Source organism: Canis lupus, chromosome 1 (assembly GCF_048164855.1).
Source record: "Canis lupus baileyi chromosome 1, mCanLup2.hap1, whole genome shotgun sequence".
NCBI classification, from domain to species: Eukaryota; Metazoa; Chordata; class Mammalia; order Carnivora; family Canidae; genus Canis; species Canis lupus.
This window is the reverse complement of record NC_132838.1, coordinates 21,458,486-21,486,252: the sequence shown is the minus strand read 5'-3', so window position 1 is coordinate 21,486,252 and position 27,767 is coordinate 21,458,486. Positions and strand designations below refer to the sequence as shown.

Below are 27,767 nucleotides of genomic sequence, written 5' to 3'. Positions count from 1 at the left end.
GTGTGACTTAAAGAACCAAGCCAAGTTTATGAATAAAACACAGGTACGATTATGGCTTCTCTATATATCAATATCTTCCATGAGAAATAACCTTGTGGGAAAAGATACTAAATTAGCCACGAACCATGACAGAGCTGTGGGTTGAAATATCTACAGAGCTCACTGGTGCTAAAATTCCCAGTAATTTTCACCGAATGAAAGATCCAAGAGGGTTTATTAGTGATTGCCCAAAGAGACAGAAAATGAGACTGAATTTTCATGTCATGAACTAATTAGCTTTAACTGAGACCGGCTGCTAACTTTGTTGATCCCTGGAGGACCTACTATGTGCAGCATCCTAACAGACCGATCTGCTGTCAGTCCTATTAAATTCACATGTGTCTTTCCCAACCTGCCTTTCTACCAATTTTTGCCTAATGTGTGTGAAAATGGAGGTGTGTGGAGGAGATGGGAGTGGTTCTTCTAGGTTTAGTAACATTTTTCATCATCAACTAGAAAGAAGAGTCTCCCCTGAGATCCACGTGTTACAACTTTTACTAATAATTTGGCCAAAATCAACACATTATGTATTGGGTTTATTTTCCCTGAGACATATTAGCACTACAATACTTGGTCATATAGCCTGACATTTGTACTAAGTTTAGCGTAGGAATCTATCGGGGAAGAAAAAAGTCTCCCTGAATTCCCCTAGTTAAGCAATAATGGGTGTAATAATAGGGCCACTGCAGTAGGATAAAGTACAGTTGTGAAATCTGTTAATGCTATGTCCATTTAGGCTTGCCTTGCTTCTCCTGTCCTTGTCCCAGAGACCTGAGTCCCCTGTGGGACTCCCTGGCTGCTCCTCTGGGATCTGCTCCTCTTGCCGTTGCTCAAACCTTTCTGCTATTTCCACAATATAATCAAAGTGCAGCTGTCCCATTCCCTCAGGCTCCTCCTCTCCACTCCATAATTTGATATTCTAACTGTGGCTAATGCACTAATTAGCCAAAATATAATAATTCCCCCAAACTATAATAGTTTGGGGAAGTCATGCAACCAGTCCTCATAATTTGCCATTTGTAGATTTGTGCATTTGCCTACTGGCTAAAATTTATGTGTAACTCTAAGATCATCACTCTTGCTGTCTTTGTGGTCGTTCACAAACATGCATGGACATGGGGAAAACTTTGAGTCTTCTGCTGTGCACGTTCCCAGCTGCGGTCAAACAAGTTGACTCTGTCTTGTTTTAGTTTCTTTCCGTTTGGTTTCTCATGCTGTAAACAAGTGTCCTTTCCATGGTTTATTTAATGCCAACATGTTTCCCGTTTTTGTGCTTTTAGGTGGTGGTTTTTCTGTTTAAAATGTCTCCCAAGCATATCACTGAAGTGATTAATGTTCTTAAGTGTGAGAAGGCTGTGATGTGCCTTATAAAGAAAATATGTGTGTCAGATAAGTTTCATTGAGGCATGAGTTATGGTGCTATTGGCCATGAATTCAATGTTCATGAATCAACCATAATATTAAGGAAGGTGTCCTTATTAGAATACACGTAAAACAAGGTTTATATTGATCAGTTGGTGACCAGTGGCTCACAGGAACTTTATCCTATATTTCTCCTAGGAACAATGGCTCAGTATTCGCTAATTCAGTATTTGGAGTGACTTTATAGAACAAAACTACCACGATTAACAAGAATCAACTGTGTTTACGTCTTCCTACAGAGGGTTTGCGATAGTTTAGAGATAAAAATGCAGTCAAGTAGCTAAAGGAACCAGAAAAAAACAAGCAAAAAGAAAGAGTTGCGTAATCCAGGAGTAGGGAGAGGTAAAGTAGTTTAACCAGGGAACCTTTGATCACTAAAATGTTAAGGAAAAAAACTGAATTCTGATCTTCCAGGCAACGGAAACAAACAAACAAAAATACTGCGTACCATAGCTTCTCTTATCAGATTAAAGAAAGTATATCGATTTATCGGGAGAGACACATTTCTTTTCCTGTCATTACATTCTAATAGTAACTTTATGGCACAAAGCCCATTATGGGTCATGTTTTTAATTGTAGTTTTATAAATAATGTAGAAATGGACTTTATAGGATTGCTTTTATATTGACAATAAAAAAGCCTAAGACACTAATCCTATTTTATTGTTCTATGAAGGATTTCCATGGGGATCTAAAGTTCTGTATGTATGTTTCTGGGATGCTGAAATGAAATGTAGTAGTATCATACATGTTATGCTGACATTTACATTTTTAAAGAGCTTCAGATGAAATTATTATAATGGTGGAATTATCCAGTTTTCTGGTAAATGGGAGGGGGGATATAGGTTTGAGCAGCCTACTGTTGTGGTGCTTCCAAAGTTACTGTAGAAAGAGGACGTGTGAAGTTGCCTGTGGATTGGAGAGGCCAACATGGAGCATCCCAGAAAAATGAGGAAAGCTATGGCCTCTACCCATACCAGACTACTCCAGTTAAGAACACCGTGTTAATTAGAAAAAGCATGTTGATTATGAGGTTAGATATACATGAAACTGACTCCACCAAGCCTGTCTCCTTTAGGTATCTGTGCTCATTTTTATTTATGAATTCATCTTACCACTGGTGCTAAGAATTTTCTGATAAAATTTGGAGAGAGTTATAAAGTATAGGCTCAAATGGTGAGTAAAGAAGTGTTACGATAAAAGCACTTATTCATACATAAATGTACACATATTTCCCCAGACTCTAGATACAAAGACATTTAAGAATAGGCCGTTGACCTATAGGCAGGAAAAAGCAAGAGCTTCAGAAAACTGAAGGCAAACATTCTTTTAACCATCTTAGTTTATAAATGATGTAAACAATTCAATTTTCCTTTTTTAAAATGAAGAAGAGTAAACAAAAAAACTTGACTCAATTACATATAATAAATACAATTAAATGGAGATGCAGTTTGATTTATGGAAGTAATAGGAGTTTTATGCAGATTTACTACTGGCGGTACCTTACCAGAATATAATGCATTCTGGAAAATATCTACTGAATCAAATATGTGTAACTATAGAAAAATAAAGAAATAAATTTCATTGTATGGTATGAGGTGGTAAGGGGTGGGGAGGTAGAAGCTGAAAGTAATATAAAATCCTCAATAACTCTTGGTTATTTAGATAAAATCTTTGATGATCTAGCATTTTATATATATTCTTTAATATTGTACTTTCAAAGAAAATACTCCCTTTTATAAGGAATAAAGAGGAAGATAAATAGAATATTTAGATGATGGCACAAATACAGCTTCACCAAGGTGGTATCTGACTTTGGCAAATGGAGTCACTGCCTGGCCAACAGCATATCTGGGCATGGTTTTTTTTTTTTTTTTTTTTTTTTTTTTTCAGATAGCAACCTGCTTTTCTGGGCATGGTTTTAAATGACATTCCTGGGTTGATTTTTCCTGACTTCAGAATTGTAATACTGGCCACTCAGAAGAGTTGATGTAGTGTAGAAAGCACAAAGTTTGAACATGGGGAGGTCAAGTCTTGCCTTAAACTCACAGTGCTGCTCTGGTTGCCCTTGGGCTGGAGGGGACACTTACCTGCCTTCAACCACTCCTATCCCAACCTCTGACAGAAATCCTGGCAACTATTCAGGGAGTCTGCGGCTCTCTTCTTAATGGGATGATAGCTTTTGGTCAACTGTTTATAAAATTACTAATTTTAAAGATGCTTGAAATAGCCTTTGATTATCAGTTCCAACAGATAAACCCCTTCCTCTCATTCCTCACACATTGCCATCTAAATAAGGCAGATCATTGGGGGATGCCTAAGGTATGTAGACCAAAATAGATTTTGGAGAAATCTTTTAAAAACCATTCACAAGAGGTAACAAAGTTGTCCTCTAACACATTCCTGTCTCAGTAAGCTATGAAAATAGTACTGGTTTGATAAGTGACACTCTGCTTCTCTATAACAAATATTTACTCATGCTTATTTAAACAATAAATTAGCTAAAGGCAGACTCAAGTTAGAAATTTAATTTAACTGATTAAATCCTTTGTAATTTAGCAAAGTATCCTCTGCACACATAAACTACCAGTCATGTTTTATATTAAGACCCTCAACCCTGAAGGACAATTAGCAAATTCCTAGATGATCTCATTTTGTGCCCTGTCCCAAAACAATGGGATTGAGCTCAGTCATATTTATCTTCTGAATTTAACACACTTTGTTTAAAAAGCAGACTCCCAGATTTACTCTAAAATACGAATACAATTACATTTGCATAAATGTCATTGAGAAACAACTGTCTTGGAACACAAACGTTGCATAAAGTGAGGTGCGCTTGCATATTTACTTACCAAGAAAATACTTACCGGGGTGTCACGTTTCATAGCTCGGTGACTGATGCTGGCATAAAATGAAAATGTGCATTCATTGCTCTGCCTTTTTGCATTGATTTTCATGCCCAAATACAAATTTCCTGACTTTGGGAATCAACGTGCTGAAGACAGTAGAGTATTGTCTTGTATTTAAAAGCAACAAGCTGTGGATTTGGACTGACCCAGATTTAAACCCCAGGCCTGCCAATCATTAGTTGTGTGATTTGGGCAAGTTAATTAATCTTTCTGAGTTTCAGCCTTTTTGTTTGCAAAACCCCCAAGGGTTATTGTGAGGATTAAATTAAAGTGTATAAAGTGCTTTGCGTAATAGCAACTCAACAGGAGGCTGCTGATATTAATTCCAATTATAATCTGGCAACTCAACAAGTGATTGTTAATATTAATTCTACTTAGGTCTATGCTGAAAAACCAGAATATAATAGAGTAAGATGTTTTGACAGATTCCTACCAGTTTTGCTTTCTAGGTATTATATGTATTAGTTATGTCCTCTATTGATTCTTCACTCTCATTATAAATTATTTATTTTCAATTTTTATAATGCTATTTGTTTTAAAAATATGGAATGCTTTCATGTGGTTCAAAGCTTAAAAGGCACAAAAAAGTACAGTGAAAACCACCCTCCCTTTCCTCCTATCTCGTTCCCCTCCCAGAAGCACATCTTTAAAATCCATTTTATACATACATAATTAAACAGTTGGATACCCATATTCTTCTTTCTCCCTTTTTTACACAAAAGTTATCATACCGGTTAGGGTTGCCAAATGAAGAAAACACATGACATCCAGTTAAATATGCAGTATTTGTGACACGCTTACACTAAAAAATTAATTGGTCTTTTGATCCAAACTTCCTGAATTTTGAGCATCCTGAATTTTGTTTGCTAACTCTGGCATCCCTAAATTGCTAGTCACACTGTTTAGCATCTTATTTGTCTGCTTTTGATTTGTTTTTGTTTTTTTTTCACATTAGAATCATGAGAGCTGATTTGAGAATTCCCTGTCCCCAAATCACACACTCCAGACCAGTTCCATCAGAATCATTCAGGGTTGTAGTTGGGCAACAGTACCTTTTTCTCCCCCCAGTGATTGTCTATAACTGAGCGAGAGGCCTTTATTGCAGTCACAAAATGAGAAATGTTATTAATAAGTGTTTGCAATTGCCACACTAATTACAAAGAAATGCAAAGATTACAAAGAAATTGTTGCCAATAGTGTTTTATACCAAGATCGTTTTCACCTACTCAGTGTCTCCTCGTTGGCTAAGTGACAAACCAGGTGCTTTACAAATATTGTATGACCCCCAGTTACACAGGAGGGATCTGAGAGCCAGGTTTAATAATTGTTCATGCCATATAGCTAGTAATTAGAGGAACAGGAATTAGAGTCATGTCTGACCCCAAAGTCTTGTTGGGGGTCACATCCTGATTTGACCTCATTCTGAGATTCCACTTTTCTTAACACTATTCAGAAACTCCTATTTTTAATTTGGAAAACAATTCAGATCGGCTGTTTCTGTTTCTCAGCAGACGACTATCTCAGTTAAAATGCCCTCTAGAGAGAACCAGCTGAGAGAAACCAAACAGGTAAAATTCCTTGGAGTTCAAGTTTCTTTCATCTCTATCAATCCTTTGCAAGGGAGTTCTGGATTTTTGTCTTTGTTGGTTCACCTGCCTTGAGTCACCTGAGCGTGAGAGCTTATGACAAGAGTCAACTGGACATAATTATGAGCTGTGACTTGGGAAAGGAAGCAGTGTTTTTTTGTTAAGGTGCTTTATCATTCTGCTCAGATTGTGTGTATATCCTACCCATATCTTGGTGCAGAACTAAATGAAGGAACCCAAGGAAAATGAGGGGTGGGTATCTTACTCCTGCGCATACCAAATACTTTCTTTCTCATCCTTTGTGGATGTGTTTGATGAAGTGCAAGATGTAGAGACAGACCACAAAACCATCCTGGAATCCAGTAATACAAATATGTCAGTGTAAATTGTGGTTTAACAAATTTGGAATTTCCCCTTTACTCCTCGCCATCTTATTGTGTCTTTTTTCAACACATAGCTGTGGACTTAATGTATTAGCAAAAGTACGGATTATTACGGATTCAATGAAATGCCACTGATAAAGGGCAGAGTGTTTTTCTTAAGTTAATTATTTACAATGGCTTTTAGAATCTGAGGAGCTCAACCAATTAGAATACAGAGATTTAGAATGGGTTTGACATTTTTAGGGCCACCTGGGAACAAAATTGTGAGGGAGGGGAGAGAGGGGCTTGATTCTATATGCCCCCCCCCATCTTTCTTTAATGCCCCAACATCAGCCCATTGACTTTATTTTAGTAAATTTCTTTTCTTTTTTCCCATTCAGGAATTGCATTCATACAGATATGCCTTCATCAACCTTTGCCTCTTTTTCATTATTCATTCAACGAAATATGTGTGTCTCTTTTTACCAGGTACTCCGTTAATCAAATTTGCCTTGGAAGATGTAGTTTAGGTGACTACTTTAGGGAGGTAGAGAGTTTAATGAGTCAACCTAATCAACACTAATGAGTGAACTAGTTAATATATCACCTCCTTGGTGACTTCTTGTTCTAATACACTTAATATCCTTCCACTAGATCCTCAGGAGTATCTGTTTCATAAGGATTTCATGAGGGCTTTAGGCTTGGTGGCTGGGCAGATGCTGGGGTCAGAGGTGGTTTCAGCACCCCTCTAAAACACCAGCTACAGATGCCACTGTTTGAGGACAGCTACCAAAAAATACGTATGAGAAAACACAAGAGGTTTTCTGGCAGTTTGCCTTTGTATCACACAAGAGAAGATCAACCATAACCTTTATTTTAAAAATATGAAGAGGCTGAAATAAAGCAGGTAAATTAAGTAAAAAAAAATTGTAATCCTTTGTAAAATCTTTATTATATAGATTCTGAAAATTCAACATAGGCAGACCTGCCTTAAGAGCGTAGTTCCTTGCTGAGCTATTAATGTATCCTGTGTCCAAGAATCAAGTCCAAAGTGAAAACAGTCACAACTCAGTAGCAAACTTCTTCCTTCAGGTTGCATATAATGTGAGTTGTTTGCATTCCACAATGATAATGTTTTCTTGGATTTTCTTACAACACTAGCCATGTTTATATATTTAAAATATGATTCTTGCTTTCTCTTGAAGTACAGATTATTTTTATTTTATATTATCAAATACAGATCTAAGATATTGTGTTGCTTCATTAAGAACTTTACATATGAGTTTGTAGGAATGAGGATTTGAGCCTATGATTTTCTTTTTCTTTTTCTTTTTTCTTTTTTTATTTACTTATAAATAACACACAGAGAGAGACAGAGAGAGAGGCAGAGGGAGAAGCAGGCTCCATGCAAGGAGCCCAATACTGGGACTCGATCGCAGGACTAGGAGATCATGCCCTGAGCCAAAGGCAGACACTCAACTGCTAAGCCACCCAGGCATCCCCGAGCTCATGATTTTCTTTTGTGAGATTTTGTGATATTGTGATTTATAAGAAATATGTATATATATTTGATCATTCAGAAGACCAAAACATATTTCTCAAATAGATTTGGTCTATATCTGCAGTTCCTGCCTCATAGCTTCCAAAACCCTTGGAATTTCCTGAGCGATAAGAGTAGCAGAGCATCTTTTGCCATAATTTTTGGTCTCCACTTCTCATTTCCTTTTTTTTTTTTTTGTTTTGTTTTTGTTTTTTCACTTCTCATTTCCTGAGTTTCAGAGCCATCGAGGTGACATGGTGTCTTGGTATTCATAACAAATTCCTTTCCATTTCAACCAGGTTTATGTTAATGAGATGACTTTTGGAAAAAGGCCATGGGATGAGGGAACCAATCAGGAATAGGGGGTTGGGATCTTCCTTCCCACCTGCTGATTGCAGGGTAGGGGAGAGGAACTGGAGGTTGAGTCAATCACCAATAGCCAATGAGTCAATCAATCTGCCTAAATAATGAAGCCTCCATATTAAAAAAAAAAATGAAGGGGGTTCAGAGAATTTCTGGGTTAGGGAACCAAAGATGTCCACATGTGACCATGCCGGGCCCCAAACTTCATGAGGACAAAAGCTCCTTTGTTTGCTACCTTGCCCTCTGTATCTCTTCATCTGACTGTTGATTTGTAACTTTTAATTATCTTTGTAATATATCAGTAATCTGGGGAGTAAACAGGTTTCCTGAGTTCTGTGAACAAATTAATAGAAGTTAAGGAGGGGTTGTGGGAACCTCTGGTTTACAAGCCAGTGGGTCAGAAGTACAGGTAGCTTCTGACTTACAATTGGCATCTTTACTAGAGGGACGTCTCCAGAATCTCTAATTTGTAGCCGGTCAGTTAGAAGCACAGATAACAACCTAGACTTTCGGTTGATGTCTGAAGTAGAGGGCCGTCTTGTGGGACTGAGTTCTTTACCCGTGGAATCCAGGTGTAATGTCAGAATCGAGCTGAATTCTCAGACACCTTACTGGTGTCAGAGAATTGCTTGTTGGTGTAGGGAAGCCTGCATGAGCACGTGTGCGTACACACACACACACACACACACACACACACACACTGGAAATGGTCCAGAACCCCAAAGGAGGTTTCCTCTTCAATAATCTTACCCTGAAGCACTTACATAAAACCCTTTCTAGCATCTCATCAAAATCTTCTGTATTTTAGCCGGACATGGCTCTGAAAACCAAAGAAACAGAGGTAGATATTAAGGACGTTACTGTCTTAGAAACAGCTGCTGGTAGAGTCAGAAACCATACACTCAACCACCAGAATTCTTTAATTTTATAGCTTTATACTCGTGAGTTTTAGATTAGTTTCTTCTTCGATTCAACATGTAAGGTAACTTTGCTGGTAAAGACACTGTTATTTATGCAGAGAGTTCAGGGTTTTTAGTGCACAACCGGAAGTTCTCCAAGACCAGCTGTCTGCATTACAGACCACACCAATTAAATCCAACAGAGCCTATATTGGTGTCTCCAGCAAATATTTGCAGAACACCTATTTTTAGCGAGGCTCCAAAGTGAACAAAGCATGCGCAGACTCCCCCCACTCAGAGCTTGCAACTAGATGGGAAAGCAAGTGATAACAAACGAAGGCAGACAGGACCTGGGAAGAAGGGCCACATGGAACCTAGAGGGATGCCTTAGAAAGTGAATGGAGCCTTCCTCAGATTTGAGGGCCCTGTGAGATCCCTCTGAAGAAGAAGCATTTAAATTGAAAAGTGAATGATGGTAAGAAGGCCCTTTGTGAGACAGGGGAGGAGAAGGGAATGTAGGCAGAGGGAGCGGCCCATGCAGAGGTTCCAACAGGATGAGACGTGGCTCCTTAAAGGAATGGAACATTAGCAGGAAGAGTCAGCCGGGTCATACAGAGCTTTGTAAGACAGGACAAAGGACTCCGGCTTTATTTTCATTTTGTTGAATGCCATTGGAAAATATGAGGCAGGACAGCGATGTTGCCTGACTATAATTTTGAGGGACAGTCTACTGGCTACGTGGAGAAGGCTGGGGGAAAAGACAGAGCCAGAGGCACGAAGACCAGTTAACTGCTCTTCCTGGCTGCAGTGACCACACGGTTTGTTCAAATGTGACTCTTCTGAGAGTGAAAGGGGCCACTGTGAGCAGATCGGAGTGGCAGTGGCCTGTGGCGGGAACAAGCAGTTGCTGGAGTTGTCGCAGCTGGCGCGGTAACGTAGTGGAGGCCTTATGCAGCACATCATCCCTGCACAAAACTGTGTGTGCCCAACACACGACACGTGCCCAATAAATATTTGTTGGGTGAGCAAATGAGCGAATCTGGGGGAGATTAGTATTCTTGCTTTATAAATGGAGCTGGGAGACAAGCATATTGTGAAGTCTAATTTTGACTATAAAACCCATCCTCTTTCCTCAGTTTCTTACCTGATGCCTTATCATTGTTGCTTTTTAAGTGTTTCTGAGTCGTCTCACAGTTATTTCCATTTTCCTTCTTCATTTCCTCCTCTCTCCTGGGGTTAGTGTTCTATATACAGAAAGAGGTTCGGTAAATGTGTTTGCTGTACTAATTTTTATCAAAGGCAGGAATCGGAGTAGCCATGGACAGTGTCAGGTCCCCAGGCAGCTTTGTGAGCTTTCCTTTGAAGCTCCCTAGGTGACATTTCATGCCCATGCTCATGAGGTCTCCACCTGGGCAATCTGTCAGGGTTGATTCAACAGGGCTGCTACTGGGCGGTGCCTTAATGTTGCACTCACCCCTTAGACAAAGAACACCCTCCTCTGTCTTTTCCTGCCCATCCAGGAAACTAGTACCACCTAAGTTCCGGGTGAGGAGACCTAGGAATCATTTCAAAAGCACCCAGCATACTCTTTATAGGCAGAGTAGCTTCTGCATGTTGGATAGACTGCACCAAATCCTCAACAACAACAACAACAAAGATGGTCTCACTCTTCTACTTGGAAGTATAGGCATAGAAAACAATTCAAATTGTGCGTCTTATAGAATTTGTATTGTAAATTGTACATATTTCTGGCTTACTCCATGAACAATTCAAGCAGACTTATCTTCTGGCAAGATCAGATTAAATAGAAAGCTGGCTTTTAGGGAGTGGTGTGCACAAGCTTCATGATCTTTTCATGCTTGATGAGCCTGTGCCTGTGTGTGTACAAGTGTGTGCGTGTGGCACGCATGCATAGGTGCTCATCATGACCCTGCTGATCCTTTATAATCAATAACTGATGTAACCCAGTGTTGTGCTGGAGAAGAATGTTCCAGCTTGCATTCCCATACTCCTTCCTCAAATTTTATATCCTACTTGCTTGTTTTGCCTAAGACAATGCAAATCCATCTGCCACGAGATATAGTGTATCACTTGCTAATATTTGTGATTATTCAATATGCAACCTTACCTATAGCTGGATTTATAAAACTGGTTTTTGTTTTAGGTCTTAGGATATGTCTTCTCTTTCACATGATGTTAAAGGATTGTAAGGTGAATAATATTATAGTTCCACCTGGGCTTAACTAGGGGAGAGACAACGGGGTGGGGGTGGGGGAGGGGCATTAGCCTGCATTTGTCATTGTGCAAATAGGAGCGAGATTAGCTGCTGAGTCACATTATCAAAGGGAGCAGAGCCAGCTTTATTCTGAAATATAAATCCTTCAACAGTCATATACAATGGTATATTCACCTTTCTGTGCTCAACAGAAATATATAGATGGAACAAATCTGAAACTTTCCTGTTTTGCTATTAAATGCAACTAGAAGTTTTATTTCCGAAATGTAATACACAAGCATTAAGCTTCCATATTTTTCCCTCTTATTGTAATAATATCCATCCAAATGGGCTCAGATTTCAGCATGAAAACCTTTACTTCTAGCTATAATAATATAACTTCTTAAAAGAAACCCTTCGCTTGTTACTGGAACCTTAGGAAATAAGACAGTTAAGGAAGATATTTGGATTTTCCTTTTCAAAACAGTGGAAATGATATAGGAAGAACATTCTTTGATATAGGGGAAATGAATTGATTCCCCAAAATTTGAGACACAGACTTTCCGTAAACTGGAAAGTGTCGGATATAACAAATGCTATTCTTTGTGACAGATAGCTTACTGTGATTATTTTTCTCACTAAAATCTTTACCTTTTCCTTTCAGGATTTTGATTTAAAGTGGTAAATTATGATACTTGTCCTTTTGTTAAAAAAAAATACCAGAAAGTAAAATGTAAATCTTTAATGGAAAATGTGATCACGTTTTTCCTTGGGCAGGAAGGGACTTCAGGATGGTGATTTTGCAGAGATGAGAGATCACCATAACCCAATCTGTGTTCCTGCAGCATACCGCAGAGTTTCCTCTCATCTTAGAACCAATCTGGAAAATAGAGGCAAAGCTAATTTTATAAGAACTGTCTTGTAACAAATCTTAGTTTATAAAAACTCCAACTCTGGCATTTCTTTATTGAGGTCACGATTCTTTTTCGGTGAGAACAGTCACTATGGATATAAACAGTCAAGGGGATATGTTCCCACATGAAAGTCCCTTTCTCAGTGAAAAAAAAAATTGGACAAAAGCACAATGCAAAATTATGAGTAGCAACCTTTCTATAAAGTATAATTTTAGGAAACCACTCGCATCGTTGAATATTTCATGACTTTTCTCAGGCCAAGATTGTTATTAACCAAAAAATGTTCACCAGCTCTCAAGTTAAAGGATGTTACGGAATGGAGAACTACGCTGGCCAGCTAGGGCTCTGAGCAAGGCACCAAGCTGCCTTCTGCTCTGTTCTGATTTGAAAAAGCACCAAACAGCAGGGATGGGAGTACATAGCTGTAAATATCTTTGTGCTAATCGTGACTTTTCTTTTCTCACCAGTAACAGCTGGAGGTCAAAGTCATCAAAAACAAAATTATAAATGTTTTATATTGGAAAATACTAGGTGAGTTTAAGACATGGTCAGTTGATTAGGTTACTGCCAAGAAGTAAACAATAGGCTTATTAAAGCGGTAATTAGGCATTGTTGACATACTGTATTTTTAATCAGAGCTCCAGCAGGGGATAAAGTAGTTGAATTAATCTAGTGCTTTGTCAAGTAAAAGGAAAACCAGCTTTTTAAAATTTAGCTATGCCCATTTATTGGGATTTCTACACCACCTTTGTTCTGGGAAATTTGGTGACTTCATTTTAAGTTACAAAGGAACCTGCAGGAATTGTTTTGTGGTTTTGTTATGTTGTGTCATTGGTCAAAATGGTTGGAGTTTTTTTTTTTTTTTTTTTTTTTTTTAATGGTTCTCTATTTCTTGGCAAGTTAAGAGTGGAAGGGGGAATACATAATGATCGAATGCATTGAGCCAGGTACTTTACATACTTACAACTGCAGGTAAAGACTGTAAGAATTAAGTGATGTGCCCTTGGCCACATAGTGGCAAAATGGCTGAAAATCCAGGGCTGCTGTAAACATAGGGGGGCATGTATCCCATTGAGTCAGTATTTTTGTATCTTGTGAGTAAATACAACTAGTGCAATGGGTGGATCGTAGGGTGGTCCTATTTTTAACTTTTTGAGGAAACTGCGTACTGTTTTCCTGAGTAGCTGCACCAATTTGCATTCCCACCAACAGTATAAGAGGGTCCCCTTTCTCTGCATCCTCACCAATACCTGTTGTTTCCTCTGCTGTTGATTTTAGCCATTCCGACAGGTGTGAGGTGGCATCTCATTGTAGGTTTGATTCGTGTTTCCCTGGTGATGAGTGATGTTGAGCATCTTTTCATGTGTCTGTTAGCCATCTGGATGTCTTCTTTGGAAAAAAATGTCTATTCATCCCTTCTACTATTTTTTAACTGGATTATTTGGTTTGGGGGCTTTATGAGTTTTTCACTCTCCTCTGAATACCGCTTAGAATTAGAGCCATAGATTTTCTGGTATAGAGTCCATGTCAAATAACTTATCAGATAAAGAGACTTAACATGTATTTATTTTCTCTCCAATCACATAAGGGTTAAGAACCACTTGTAAGAGCACTCTATATTTTCTACTCAGCCTTGTACGTATTACAGAAATAAAATTCTAATCTAGAAATTTCAATTAACATGAACATCTACATAATATAGAAAGAGCCCTTGAGATAAGTACTTTCTTTGGACTAATTCCATTCAGATACATACAGTCTTTCTTTTTCAGCATTAATTAAGCTCATAAAATGCTTCCTGTTAAAGATCAGCTAAAACAACAACCAGCCAACATTCTTTTCCTAAAGAGGTCATGGATTTTTTTTTCATCTTTTTTATATTTGGAATTATATGGCTCTATGAGTTACCTAGAATTAGCTTTAAGTGAGAAAACTGTACTAATATGGAACTCATCTTTTTTTTTCATAGATACGTGAACCCATAGACACTATCTAACTAGGCTCCCTCACATTTGAGAAATGCAGAATTTGTGGGCAGATATTTTGATTAGTATGCCCTTTCTCACACAATGAAGCAAAGCACTAGAAGTTTGGCAAGACTTCCTCAACGCAGCAGCCAGCTGGAAAATAATCACAATTTTGCAAGATTATTAGGCCAATGTCTGAAAACTTAGGAAAACATCTTATTAAATGCTCATCTCTTTAGCTTAAAGTCATATCTGTCTTCTATGTGGAGACGTTAAGAATTGAAGCTTCCATTTACATATATACACTCAATGTCTTCCATATGTCACATAACTCTATTGAAAAAGATGGATTGACTGCCATCACAGAGGTCGCATGCCCTGTCATGATGAGGGAAAGCAGCTCCTGTGGCCGGTGCCAGTGGGCCCACTGAGGCTGGGACCTATGGTGGGAAAATGAATCCTCTTTCAACCAGCCACTGCCTTAGGAAACAATATGTTTTCATGAATATGATCCACTCTGCTCTCCTCTTAGCTATAGTAGGAAACTCGGAGTTACTTGCACTATTGAAATTAGAAATCATTCACTGGCAGTGAGGAGTCTCTCTGCTAAAAGGTAGTGTGGTGGTTCTTGGGACGCCTGGGTGGCACAGTCGGTTAAGCCTCTGGCTGGGTTTCGGCTCAGGTTGTGATCTCAGGGTTGTGAGATCGAGTTGGGCAGGGAGTCTGCTTAAGATACTCTGTCTCCCTCTGCCCCTTCCCCTCACCTCCATCCCCTGTTCACCATGTCCATGTGCACGCACTTTATCTCTCTCTCAAATCAATAAAATCTTTAAAAGGCAGTGTGGTGGTTCTCAAACTTGACTGTAGGTTGGAATCATCTGGAGAGCATGAAAGAAATATTAATGCTTTTGTCTCACCGTCAGGAGTCAGATTTACGTGACTTAGGGTGTGGTCTGGGCATCAGGAAGTTTTAAAAGCAGCCAAGTTTGAGAACCACTAGGTTAGGAAAACCCATTTTCTGGTCTTGCTGACTGGCTTCAGGGAAGCTGTCAACCTCTATGTGTATACTTCCTAATGTGTTGTATCACCTCAAAGGTTTTTTCAGTTCTGGAAAAGATACATGTCTTTCCATATAAGGCTTTGCTGAATTTCAAGGAATTTACATTTATTTTTCTTGCTCCCTTGTTAAAGTCCTGGATGAAAGGACCTAAAAAGGCATTTTTTTTAAAAGTAAGCTCACTAATGAAAGATAAATCATATGATTCATATGATTCACTTAGGAAGATAAGCATAAGACCTTTTCAAGTCAAATAATAAATCTTTCAAAAAATTCTTAAAGCTTAATTTACTTAAACATTTATGCAAAGTCTTCAGTTCATGTAATGTATGTGGTTCCAGTGGTAAAAATATTTTGAGTACTAATCCTAACTTTCAGGGAAACAAGGTTTAAAATATGTGAAGTAACAAAATGATACATAGCTGGGAAAGCACGTCAAGGGCTTTGTAGTAGCGGGTACGGGCAGAAGGAGGACTCCAGTAGCCATGTGCCAAGCTTGGCTGATGGCAATCAGCAAGGGGAAATTGCTCTCAACTGTAACAAGATCAAATCAGATAAACTGACTTTTCTTGACCAATGGGGGTTTTTTTTCTACTCAAAATGAGTTGCTGAAGTGGCTTAAGAGTCTCAACCATCTGGAACAGTTTCCTGTATATGCCTCAAGGTGAAAAAAGAGGAAGAAAAGCAATTCCCAAATCTGGCTGTTGTACTGTTGTACTTTAGTGGAATATGTAAACTCGAAGTCCCAGGACCTGCCTACGGAGATTCTGATTCTCTAAGAATTCTGGAGACATCTTAGAGTTTGTGCTTGTAAACTCCTCAGGGAAGGCTGATCATCAGCAGCATTGGAACCTGTATCATTGGGACGATATCCACACCCAAGCTCTGTTCCTGGGCTGTTCACAGACTCCTGACCACCAGTCCGCCCTGCTATTTCTCAGTGATTTTTAATTACTCCTGATTTGTGAGCCCACTTGCTTATCAGGACCCAGTCAATTGAGGAATTTTTTAAGAAGATTTATTTGAGAGAGAGAGAATGCGGCAGTGGGCAGCAGGGTGGAGGTTGCACACCAGAGGGAGAGAATCTCAAGCATACCCCATGCACTGAGCCTGGAGCCTGAAGTGGGGCTCGATCTCAGACCCTGAGATCATGACCTGAGCCAAAGTCAAGAGTCAGACACTTAACTGACTGAGCCACGCAGGTGCCCCATAAGGGATATTTTTATAAAAAAAGAAATTACTGAAAATTAGGTTCATAGAGTATATTCTATAGGTCCTTTGCACTAGGGTTCAGGAGGATATTATTATCTGAATACACATGATTCTTACTCGTAAGTGACTTCACTGTAAACAGGTATTAATTAACGCCCAGCTAGGGGAGCTCAGCTAAAAATAATATTTTAAAAATAAGATATGATATTCTTACTTTGTTGGGCTTTTCCGGTAGCTCCACTGAATGTAATTCATATATTATAAAATTTACCCTTTTGGAGTATACAATTCAGCGCCATATAGTACATTCACAAAGATGTGCCCCCGTTAGTATCTAAATCCAGAACATTGTCATCATCTCTCCCAAAAGCCTCTTCCTCGTTAGCAGTCACTTCCCATCCCTCCTCCTCCCTGCGTCCTCTGGCAAGCACTAATTTATATTCTGTCTCCTTGAGTTTGCGTTTCTGTATATTACATATGTATTGAATCATAAAATCTGTGACCTTTTATATCTGGCCTCTTCCACTTAGTGTGTTGTCAAGGTTCATCCACGGTGTAGCATGTGTCCATACTTTATCCTTTTCATGACTGAATAATATTCCATCGTGTGGCCACACCACATTTGGTCTATACACTCATCCATTAATGGACATTTGGATTGTTTCCTTTTGGGGACTATTATGAGCATTTGTGTACAAGATTTTGTGTGGCTATATGTTTGCATTTCTCTGGGGTATAGACCTGGGAGTATTGATAATTTAGAAGCTGGCTGATTGATATATGAGAGTATACTAGTATTCCCTCAAATCTTATATAAGTTTGAGATTTTTTGTAATAAAAAGTAAAGAAAAAAAGGGGAAAAACCCTCACATAGTTTCAAAAGTTACCACGAAACTAAGCCCATGGAAAAGAAAAATGTTACTTTTAAGAAAAAAATATTTAGACAAAATTATTCATTGGCTTAGAGGTGAGTTTAATATGTGAGAATAATTTAAAGAATTTATATCACTGGAGATAAATCAGTTTAAAGTTGACTTGTGCTAGAGTTTTTACCCCTTATTTTCAGGGCAAGTAAGCTAAACTTTAGAGTTCAATAATTTCTTGGTTTATCTCTGTTGTAGTAGATCCCTTGATCATAGAATGAAACAAAACAGACACTTTTTATCTTTTAAAATAGATTTGATTGCTGCAATAGACACATTGACCATTGTTAGCTGAAGTCAAGGTTGTTTGATTAAGTTGATATTGATTTATACTTACAATTAGGTTTGAATTTTTCATACACACTCATGTCCATTAATTATAAATAGTCTTTAAGAAGAATCAAAATGAAAATCTTCCCAACAGAACCAAATGCTATCAAATACAATTTTTTTTAAATTACTCCCATCTTCCCTTCCTTCATAAAATGCCTTCTGTCCTTCTGATGCACAGACTATAGGTCCTTTAAGTACCATCTATAATTTATTTTTTTAAAAGATTTATTATTTATTTGAAAGAGAGACTCTAGGGGGGAGGGGAAGACAGAGAGGGAGAAAGAGAATCTCAAGCAGACTCCCTGCTGAGTGTGAAGCCCCACATAGCACCCAATGTCATGACCCTGGGATTGTGACCTGAGCTGAAATTAAGAGTCAGACACTTAACCCACTGTGCCACCCAGATGCCCCCAGTTCCAGCCATAATTTAACTCTAACCCCTAAGCCATGAATGTGGTTCCAAGATCAGTCAATAAGAACCACCCTCAAGCTATCACTCAATGACATCTTGCCATGAGAATTCCAGATTTCAAGATGTACCTACTGGAGCCCAATACAAACCAGTTGAATAAAGATACATGAGGAAATATTAAGCATCAATCCACTTTATGCTCGATAGCTTTATTTTATTTAAAGCACCTACAAGGTAATATCACTGATAGTTTGTCTACTATTTTAAGCTTCCGAAGTGCCTTACACATATTAGGTTGCTTTTGGGACCCTTGGGTGGCTCAGTCAGTTAAGTGTCTCACTTCGGCTCAGGTCATGATCTCAGGGTGGTCATGATCTCAGGGTCCTGGGGTTGAGCCCTGTTCTGGGCTTCCTAACCAGCGGGGAGTCTGCTTGTCCCTCTGCCCCTCCATGCTCTTTCTCTCCATGTGTGTCCCCCTTTCTCAAATAAATAAGTGAATAAAAATCTTTTAAAAAAGGAATATTAACTTGGTTTTTACCAATTAATAAGTTCAAGTCACAGGGTCATAACTTATCATGGCATTTTGAAGATTGTTACTTGAAGAACTTGCACAGAACATTGTAAGTTTGCATGAGTAAGTCGCCTGTATCGTGGTCGTCCATACATGTCTGTAGTGTTTAAGCTCCTCCCCTCGGGAGAAAACAGCATATCCTCAGTGTCATACAAAATATCATACAAATTACGAGGTGTCAGTGAGTATGAGTTAGATGGGTGAATGGGTGCTTTCATGTAGAAGCCCAGTTCTGAGCCCTGACCTATTCAACTGACAAGTTTATATGCTCTCTGCCAATACAGCTCTCACTTCCAAAAATTACGTTCCCTCTGTGCTTTCTCTGTTCCTAGTTTCTTTGAAACTGCTTCTCTGAAGCTATAAATATCCTATTTCGAGAAGGTTTTTATAGAAATAGAAAAATGAGCTCAGGAAGCCAAACCCAGAATGTCCTACAAAGATCATTTAATCTAAATATTCACTCCACAACTGAGAAAGGAAGGAGAGAAGTCCTGAACTTGGAAGGATACCATTTCCACCAAATGCTCAAAGATTAATTTCATTAATTATGACATTTGCGTGGCTCTGACACTCAACATATATGTGCTGAGCCCCTAATATAAGCCGACCGTTGTACTGGACTCTGTGGATCCAGCAGTGGACAAAGGACATTCCGTTTCTGAGCAAATAGAATTTATGTTGAACAAGAAGGAGGCACAGCAGTGGGGAAAAGAGAGAAAGGAACTGTGGGCAGCCTCATTTGAGAGAGTCTAACTATGAAAATCATGTTCCTGTGAAAAACCAGAGAAAATTCCTTTCCCTGTAGAAGGAAAATGTTTCTACTTTCAACCCATCTAACTCACTTTTCATTTCAAATTATAACAAACAGCAGTCTTGGATTTTTTTGTTAAAAGCTGTCATCCCACCAATGGCATAATTTCTGTGCACGTGACTTCCTATCTGGAAACTGAGGACTGCGCCACAGGGTAACTTAGATTTCCTTCTATCTTTGAGATTCTGCATTAAGCAGAGCCTCCCAAGAGTTTTGAATACTTTTTCCTACTCTTCCCAGCCCCTTACCTTCCCATGAAGGGCTCTGACGATGATGCCTCAGTTTCTGTGTCTAAAAGACGTCGTGGCTCTTAAGGTATAGCTGGTGACACAGTGATACTGGTAGAGAGTCAGACATCTTTCCTAAAGTACAGCACTCTTCTGGCTTTTTCTTTACTTTTAGATCCATAGAACGAAGAACTGACAAGACCATCAATCATTGTGCAAGAATAAATACTGCTAAACTTGTCAGCTTTTTGATCCTTCCCAGATCATTTTTTTTTTAGCTCCGTTCTTGGTAAAGGAAACTTTGCCAAGGCTTTTATTTTTCTTTGTGGTGTCATATTTGCTGGGCCAAGGATAGAATATTGAGGTCATATGATTTTAGGACTCAGAAAATCACATGGTAATAAGAGAGGAACCGCATTAGATAACTGTGTATGAATAGTGATATAAAAATGAGAAAATTCATTTTCAAAAGAAATTTAAGAGGCAAACGATCTCATGCTGAGTCTATTTTGTCAATTGCTTTAAGGAGTCTACTAGAGACACTAATAAAGGTTTTCTATAGTGCCAGCCTTTGCATTCATTTTGGGTGGAATTTTTGTCCAATGCCACAAAGTAGCCACAACCCTCCACTTAGAGAAAAGAGCCAGTGTGGGCCACATTAAATATGATCCACGGCTGCCAATTGTTCACTCTGGATTAGAGCCTGAGCAGGAGGCAAGTCCAGTATTGCCCAGGGCAAGTTTATGTAAGAATAACAGAGAACAAATTGCTGATCAAAAATACCTGGTAGGTCATGTACCTTGCAAGTGGTGGTAGCCTCATTCTATGAGTGGGAGGTCATCCCATACAGTGGTCCTGTATCTTCTTTCCTCCCATTTAATTCTTCCCTTTGTTATAAAGATTAAATGCAAGTTCATCTTCCTCTACAGAGTCTTCTCAGACCATTGCAGCCCACGAAGATCACTGTTTTGTTTGCACTAAAAGCACAACTATTTGACTCATCTGCCAGTTACTCATGTTTCCTGTCTTGTAAAACTATGTTATATTTTCTTGCGTCTTTAAGTTTTAAGTGTACGCATGCCTTATCGGAAACTATGTTATAAATCACATTTTAAAAATGTTCATGGTTGGACCTGATACCAAATAGAGAAGATATTTAACTAGATTTGCTCGGACTTAGCTTTTTCTTAACTCTGTCACACACACACACAAAAAATTTGAAAAAGACATAGTTAACTTTAAGCAAAAGTTTAAAGTATATGGGGACACCTGGGTGGCTCAGTGGTTTAGTGCCTGCCTTCAGCTCAGGGCGTGATCCTGGAATCCTGGGATCGAATCTGTCGGGCTCCCTCTTCTTGCTTCTCCCTCTGCTTGTGTCTCTCTGTGTGTCTCTCATGAATGAATAAATAAATAAATAAATAAAATCTTTAAAAAAAATTTAAAGCATACTGATCTACCTTCTTGACTCTATCATTTTAATTTTTCCAGGCCTGGGCGCCGCAGTATCCTCCAGCTTTTATCTTGTATTTAGGCAGCCAGTAGCTTTATTTTACTTTATTTTATTTTTTTTATTTTTATTTTTTTTTAGCCAGTAGCTTTTAATTTTAATTTTATCCCCCTTGATCAAGACTTGTGCTCAGGGAAGAATTCAGCTTTGGTCACTTGTATTTCAGAACAAATTTAATTCTTCTTTCCCAAGAGAATTAACAGTTTCATCTAATTCTATTAGTGAAATGACAGACTTTATCACCCTTCAGAGGAGTTGCACATGAGCAAGTTTGGGAAGGAAAGAGAGAAGAAAGTTGAGTGATGGTGGCTCTGATATGCCCAAATGGGGGGAAATGATATTGCTTTGACAGCAAACTCCTCTAGCAATGCATTTGGCTCAAAGACTAGGAACGGCAACTTCTTCAACTATCAAGTCTGGTAAGATATTTAGAACCATCTGAACTTAGAACTAGTCGCTGCTATGTAGGCAATCAATGAACACATTTTCCAAGAAGAATTTCATGTCAATACTTGGGATATCTGCATCCTTTTATTAAGGAAGGCTGGTTGTTGATAGAAGCTAAGCATTTCTTCCTGAGCAATGATTGTACTTTGTATAGACCCTGAACAGAAGTAACAACAATAAGAGAGAGAACGTTCATTGTCAGCGAACATTCACCATGAGAGGCCCCTCAGTGTAGAAAACATATTACAGGGGAGGAGAGCTTTAGCATAGAAGTATGTATTAGCAGCTCTCAAAACACTTAACTCAAAACGCTTCATTAATTAAAGAAACCTACATCCATAATATATTTAACAGGATTTAGCAGCGTATGGTTCAAATTTTAGAAAATTCTAATGTAAAAAATTTGCCAATCTTCCAAATGATGTAATGATACTGATTTGCTAAGTACCTAATTATCGTCTTCATCATTATTTATCCAAAGACATGAAACCTTTTAGTTTTGATCACTAACTAAAGTGACTATGTAAAAAAGAAAATTTTGTTTGGAGTGATGAACATGTACATCATTTTCTTACAGGTAGAAAATGATTCGAATTATCTAGCAATTTTTAGATGCGTCTGCGGGATAACTTGTTGAAATTTAATTTTAATCACTCCAGAACTGAAGAGTACGATGTTTTTTGGATTTGTAAAGGCGGAAAAATATTGTCCTTTCATGTAATAGGAGACATACTTTTCTAGGAACTTCATAGGCCCTCCTCTACATGGGGTTGTAATAAACCCATTTCTACAACTCATGAATTGGAAAGTTTTATCAAAGGACAAATCCTTTCCCCGACCTCAGGAGTGGAAACCTCATTAAGTATTCGGTAGGTGAGAGTGTACCTTAAAGGTATTACCAGTGTTGTAGGTGTTCTTGGCTTTAGCCCATGGGATCATCCATAGGCATTTTAACAACACAAGAAATGAAGACTGAGGCAAAGGAGGTCAGGACAATGGGAAAAGTGGCAAATGGCATTCCTCCAGGCAGGAGAAATACTAGCAGAATTACCACAGTCGTGCCTCTTACTAGCTTTTCTCCTTTTTCAAGGTCTGGAAAATATTCAGCAGATTTGCCAAATACAGCAGATTTGCCATTGGAGAACAGAGGCTTTGGTATTTCAAAACAGAAGATTTTTAGACACTGCTTTTGAAATGATTTCAAATCAATGTTTTTAAAGGTTGTCATCTCAGTTGTTAAATTTTTTAAATTAAAAAGGAATATTTTGCATGCACATAATAGAAAGCTCATTATGCATGATGAGATGTAAAATATTCCCTTAGGCTTTTCCCTTCCACTACCCCCTATGCAATTCTAATCTCTCCCTGGCCTACCTGCATCATCTTGGGCAGGCTTTTCCGTTTCCTGTGACCTCCTTCTCTTCCTGGCCCCATACTCCTGGCCCCAAAGGGCACTGGCTTTAAAACAAAAGGCTGCGGCTCTTTAAGTTCGACTTCTGCTGGGGCAGTGGCTGCTGTGGGGATCGGGTAGCTTTTTGTTCCATATTAACTGCCGTGATGTAGAAAGATTGGTATTGAGCGAAGTAATAGAGGTGCCCTCACTCCTGAAGCTCCTCTGAACAAGTTAATTCAGAATTTGACAGAAGTGTTCAACTATTTTAACCCTGAAACATAAATTTATGTTGTATTTTGGAGGAAGGCCAGGGGAAACTGATTTTTATCATAACCTACTTATTTTTCCTCTCCTACGCAGGCCCACCAAGACCATCACTATGACCGATGGGGACTATGATTATCTGATCAAACTCCTGGCCCTTGGAGACTCGGGGGTGGGGAAGACAACGTTTCTTTATCGATACACAGACAATAAATTCAATCCCAAGTTTATCACAACAGTAGGAATAGACTTTCGGGAAAAACGCGTGGTGAGTTTTTAACCATACTGGTATGTTAATCTTGTTGCTGGTTCCCTCCGCTGGCCCCATATAAAATAGAATTAAGAAGCTATGTTTATTGCATTGCAAGGTGTCTGTCTTTTATCCCAGGAAATTCATAACCTGTCATTTTAATTCAATTTAGAATATGCTTACTTTTGTCAACTATAAATAACATTTTGCTAAGAAAAAGATTGAGTGGCACTCTCGCCAGTCTCCAAGAGCACACAGGACAAAAGAACTAATGTACGGGTTTATATAGCATGTGTTCTATGAATTTTCTAGGAAACTCTCAAAACTCGAATTATTTGGGTTGCAAAAACCTTAAGTCTTGATGTGAGTTAAGTTTCCCGATAAGAACTAGTGTTCATTTCTCAACTCTTCAGAGAGAAGTTAAGAGAATGATTGGCAAATAGCTGGAACATGAGCTTTGTAAGTGCTCGCTGCATTTTTATTTATGTGTAGACTCAGCTATCAATCACTAGCTTATTATGAACAGAATGTGAGACCAGTCCATGCTATTTTCCAAGATAAGGGAGTTTAAGTGAGAATTACAACTGCTTTCTTCTCCTATGCTAGACGCTAATGACAGGAATAAGGATATTGTGACATGTGAGACGTGTAGCATAGACACATAAGCTGAGCCAGATTTACTGCCACCCAAGGTATTCTTGATTGCCAACACGGCTGCGGCTTCCAGTTGATGTCACAAATCTACTCTTTGCCTGAGAGTTGGGGGGAAGAAAAAGGAAATAGTGGTTGAGAAGCTAAATCGTGCTTCCTTATAAATTGTGTACCTTATCTGAAGGTCAATACATTTTTAGTGTAGTCTTAGCCTCCTTGCTTCCAACCCCTGCAAGGTTTTCCTGTGACTTCACCCCTCCCAAATGTCTCCACTGATCGAGGTATAGAAGTCCTTGCAAAGTTTTCCCTTTAAACATTTTTACTAAGCCATACTTGATGCTAAGCCACACTTTAAACATCTTTATTAACCATACTTAGGGGAGCCAATTAAGTATTAAAGTTGTTGTGCTTTGTTTAAATAAGAAGCCCAAAGGCCGTAATTTTGAAAATTTAAATGTTAGGAGAAAGAGCCTTTGAAAAAAATGGCAAGCAAAGGAAGACTTGAAATATCTTGTGTAAACTTATTGAGCCATTCTGTGTGTGTTTTATGCGTAGGTCACTTTGGCAGTCCAAGTCACAATAAAGGTTTTCAGGTATTACTAAAGCATTTTACCATTTTGAAAATGTGTTCACATTTGTTACCACACTGAAGTTTGCAGTAACTCTGTAAAGTAGGAATAGACTGTGGGCCTCCGTTTGCTGTAAGAAAATTAAGATTCGAAGAAGTGAAATGAAGAGTTGATATTCAAACCTAGAACTTGGGTCCTAAATCTAATGTTTGCTGCCTCCGTGAGGAAATGACAGAAGGTGTCTAATTTAAGTTTGCAGTATGCCTAAATTGTGTTGAAAATCATACTTGTACTTGACATTTAAAAGTGAGAGTATATGTGATACTTCTGGAAAAAAACAGAGCAAATATTTATTCTGCACTATGAACTTTGATTATAGTAATTGAGAAAAAACATGCTGAGTGAACCCAGAGAATGTGAATGTTGACAAAATCCAAAGTAATATCAACTGATGAAAATTGTATCTTTTAGGTTTATAATACACAGGGACCAAATGGATCATCAGGGAAAGCATTTAAAGTGCATCTTCAGCTGTGGGACACCGCAGGACAAGAGCGGTAATAGTGAATTACTTTGTTTCTAGCTACCAACAACTGAGAGAAACTTCTTTTAAAGTGAATACTGGATGTGGACTTGAAAAGCGAATATTGTGCAACTCTTCTCCAGGTTCCGAAATAGATATTTATGTCAAGAAATAAAAATAAATTATTTAGAGTTAATTAACCCTAATGAGCATGACGGATTTGGTACAGATGTCAAAAATCGGATCTTCAGCAATCTGGACTTCCTTGTTATGTGTTGTCTTTGTACTTTCTAATAGGGGAGAAAAAAAAAAACAAACAACCTTCTGTAGAATTTAATTAAATTTAAGTGGGGGAATTAACATGCTTACAAGTGTGACCTGAAGAGGGAATTGAAAAAAGGGTGGTTAAGACCTTTCCTATTTGTTTCCGTTCTTCTGCAGACTCTGTCCTGTGCCTCCCGATTGGCCTAGTTTTCTAAGATTTGGGTCACACCATTGCTCTCTAGCTAGAATGTTTTCCTTTCTCCCCACCTTCCCTGATCCTCTCCTCTCACCAAGCCTGGCTCAGCTACTTCCTCTGCGGAGCCTTTCTAAATGCCCACCTGAAACAAACTCCCTCTTCCAGGGATCTCCTACAACACCCATCCTACCATCCCTTAAGCTACTCAATTAATTATATGCCATTTGTAATATATGCCATTGTAATAAGGCAGATTGTTTTCACCTACGGCCTTCTTACCCCAACAAAGCTGTCAGCATCACAGGGACAGAGATTGTGCTTGGTTTTCCAGCATCTTCTCTGGTACAACGTCCGAGGCAGGAGAAGCTCAGTAGACAGGAGTGTTGTTTGCTTAGAGCTGGAGGTGCTGTTCCATTATCTGATGAAAATATATTCCTTTGAGACCCAAGGTTTCAAAATGCTAAAGACCACAAGCTAGGGAAGCTTTACAATATCAGATTAAATAAGAATTGGCAGTAGGTTGTCAGAGAAGATATTTAGAAGGCACATACCTCCAAATTCAGCATCACATGTCTTAGAATGTTTATGCTTGTAAACACTTTAGTTTTTGAAATGCGTCCAAAGTGTTCTCGCCTTCAGTGACTGTAAACGCCAGGAGAGGTGCCGGGCCCTCTCCGTTAGCTCTTTTGACTGTGAATTCCATTTACACACACTCTTCAACACTGCTAGTTCTTCTGAAGTCATTCCTCACAAGAATTTCTGTTCATATGTCAGTTTTGTTGTCACGAAGATGTATGTTTTATAGACCAATTTAATTCATTTTTGTAGAAGTAATATGAGAAAATGTGGTTCCCATATGTCCTCACACATGATATGTCAGCCCAGCATGATGGTAGGCTTCTCTCTCCTGCCCCCCCAAGGCAGCTGCTCTATGAGGGAAGTGAGGAATACTGGGGACAGTCTTAGTAACACTGAGGTTATTCATCCCTTGAGAATTTGCATTCTGTGTATATATAAGGTGTAGCTATGCAACAAGATAAACAGTGTCTCATACCTCAGCCCTGTGCCTGAAAACATCTGGCAGTAGAGCCTGTATAAGATTATGGTTATCGATAAAAGTGGTATCATGGGAATGAGGAAAAAATCGTACTCCTTTTGTAAGCCCCAAAGATACCGGGCACAGCTCTAGTTCCCAGTGAGGGAGAGAGTAATAATGTGACTTTGGAATCTTTGTGTGTGTGTGTGGGGGGAGGGTTTAATGTGGTCCTGCCTTTTCCCACCCCACTGACTCACCGGACAGCATGAGATTGGTGAGTAAAGCTGGAAATCAATGGCCTTTCCCCTGGAGTCACCTTGGGAAGAATGGAGATAACAAGGGAGCTGGGAAGAATGGCCCTAGATATAAGCCTGTTCCAGAGCAAGAATGTCCTATCTGTGTTGCTGTGGATACAAAGATGTTCACCCCAATGAAATCCATATAACAAGCACGTTTTAAAAATAGCATAGCCCCTCTTAGCAGGATGGCCCTCTATGACTTCCATGTGTCCCCACCCATGGTGACAATGACACACGTCCTGATGGCATGCTGCATGTGGGGGTTTAGCATTGTCTGTGTTGTACTGGAGTGAAATGGGTATCAGGCTGTCACCATTAACACACATTTTTGAAAAGAAACCTTTACCAAGGGAGCATCTTTGAACTCACTCTATTTTTAAAACGTTTTGAGCCATGACTTGGAGCCAGCAGAATTGGCTGTGGCTGTGGGCCTCAGCATGACCATTAGCATGGATGTTCAAGAAATTACAGCTTACATCCATCCCAAGTTGTGAATGCTAGCCTCCCCCCCCCCAATAAAAAGATCATTAACATAAAAAAATAACTTCGCCATGTGCTATGGGCAGTGAGAGGAGGGCATGGCACAGTCTTGTCCTTAAGTGAGACA

The 27,767-nt window shown here is 38.9% G+C and overlaps 1 protein-coding gene across 5 annotated transcripts in view; it reads left to right on the top strand.

Annotated features, from left to right (window-relative positions):
- The window catches only part of RAB27B (RAB27B, member RAS oncogene family), a 137,176-nt gene that overhangs the window by 95,869 nt on the left and 13,540 nt on the right, over positions 1-27,767 (top strand). For 3 of the 5 annotated variants that reach the window (XM_072822823.1, XM_072822826.1, XM_072822822.1), the window contains exons 2-3: positions 23,469-23,640; positions 25,314-25,399. In XM_072822823.1, coding sequence (XP_072678924.1) covers positions 23,488-23,640; positions 25,314-25,399 — 239 coding nt within the window. In that variant the 5' untranslated portion in view covers positions 23,469-23,487. Of the gene's footprint in view, positions 1-8,702; positions 9,595-22,805; positions 22,936-23,468; positions 23,641-25,313; positions 25,400-27,767 lie in introns of those variants that run through there. The other 2 variants (XM_072822825.1, XM_072822829.1) reach the window with 2 other exon arrangements.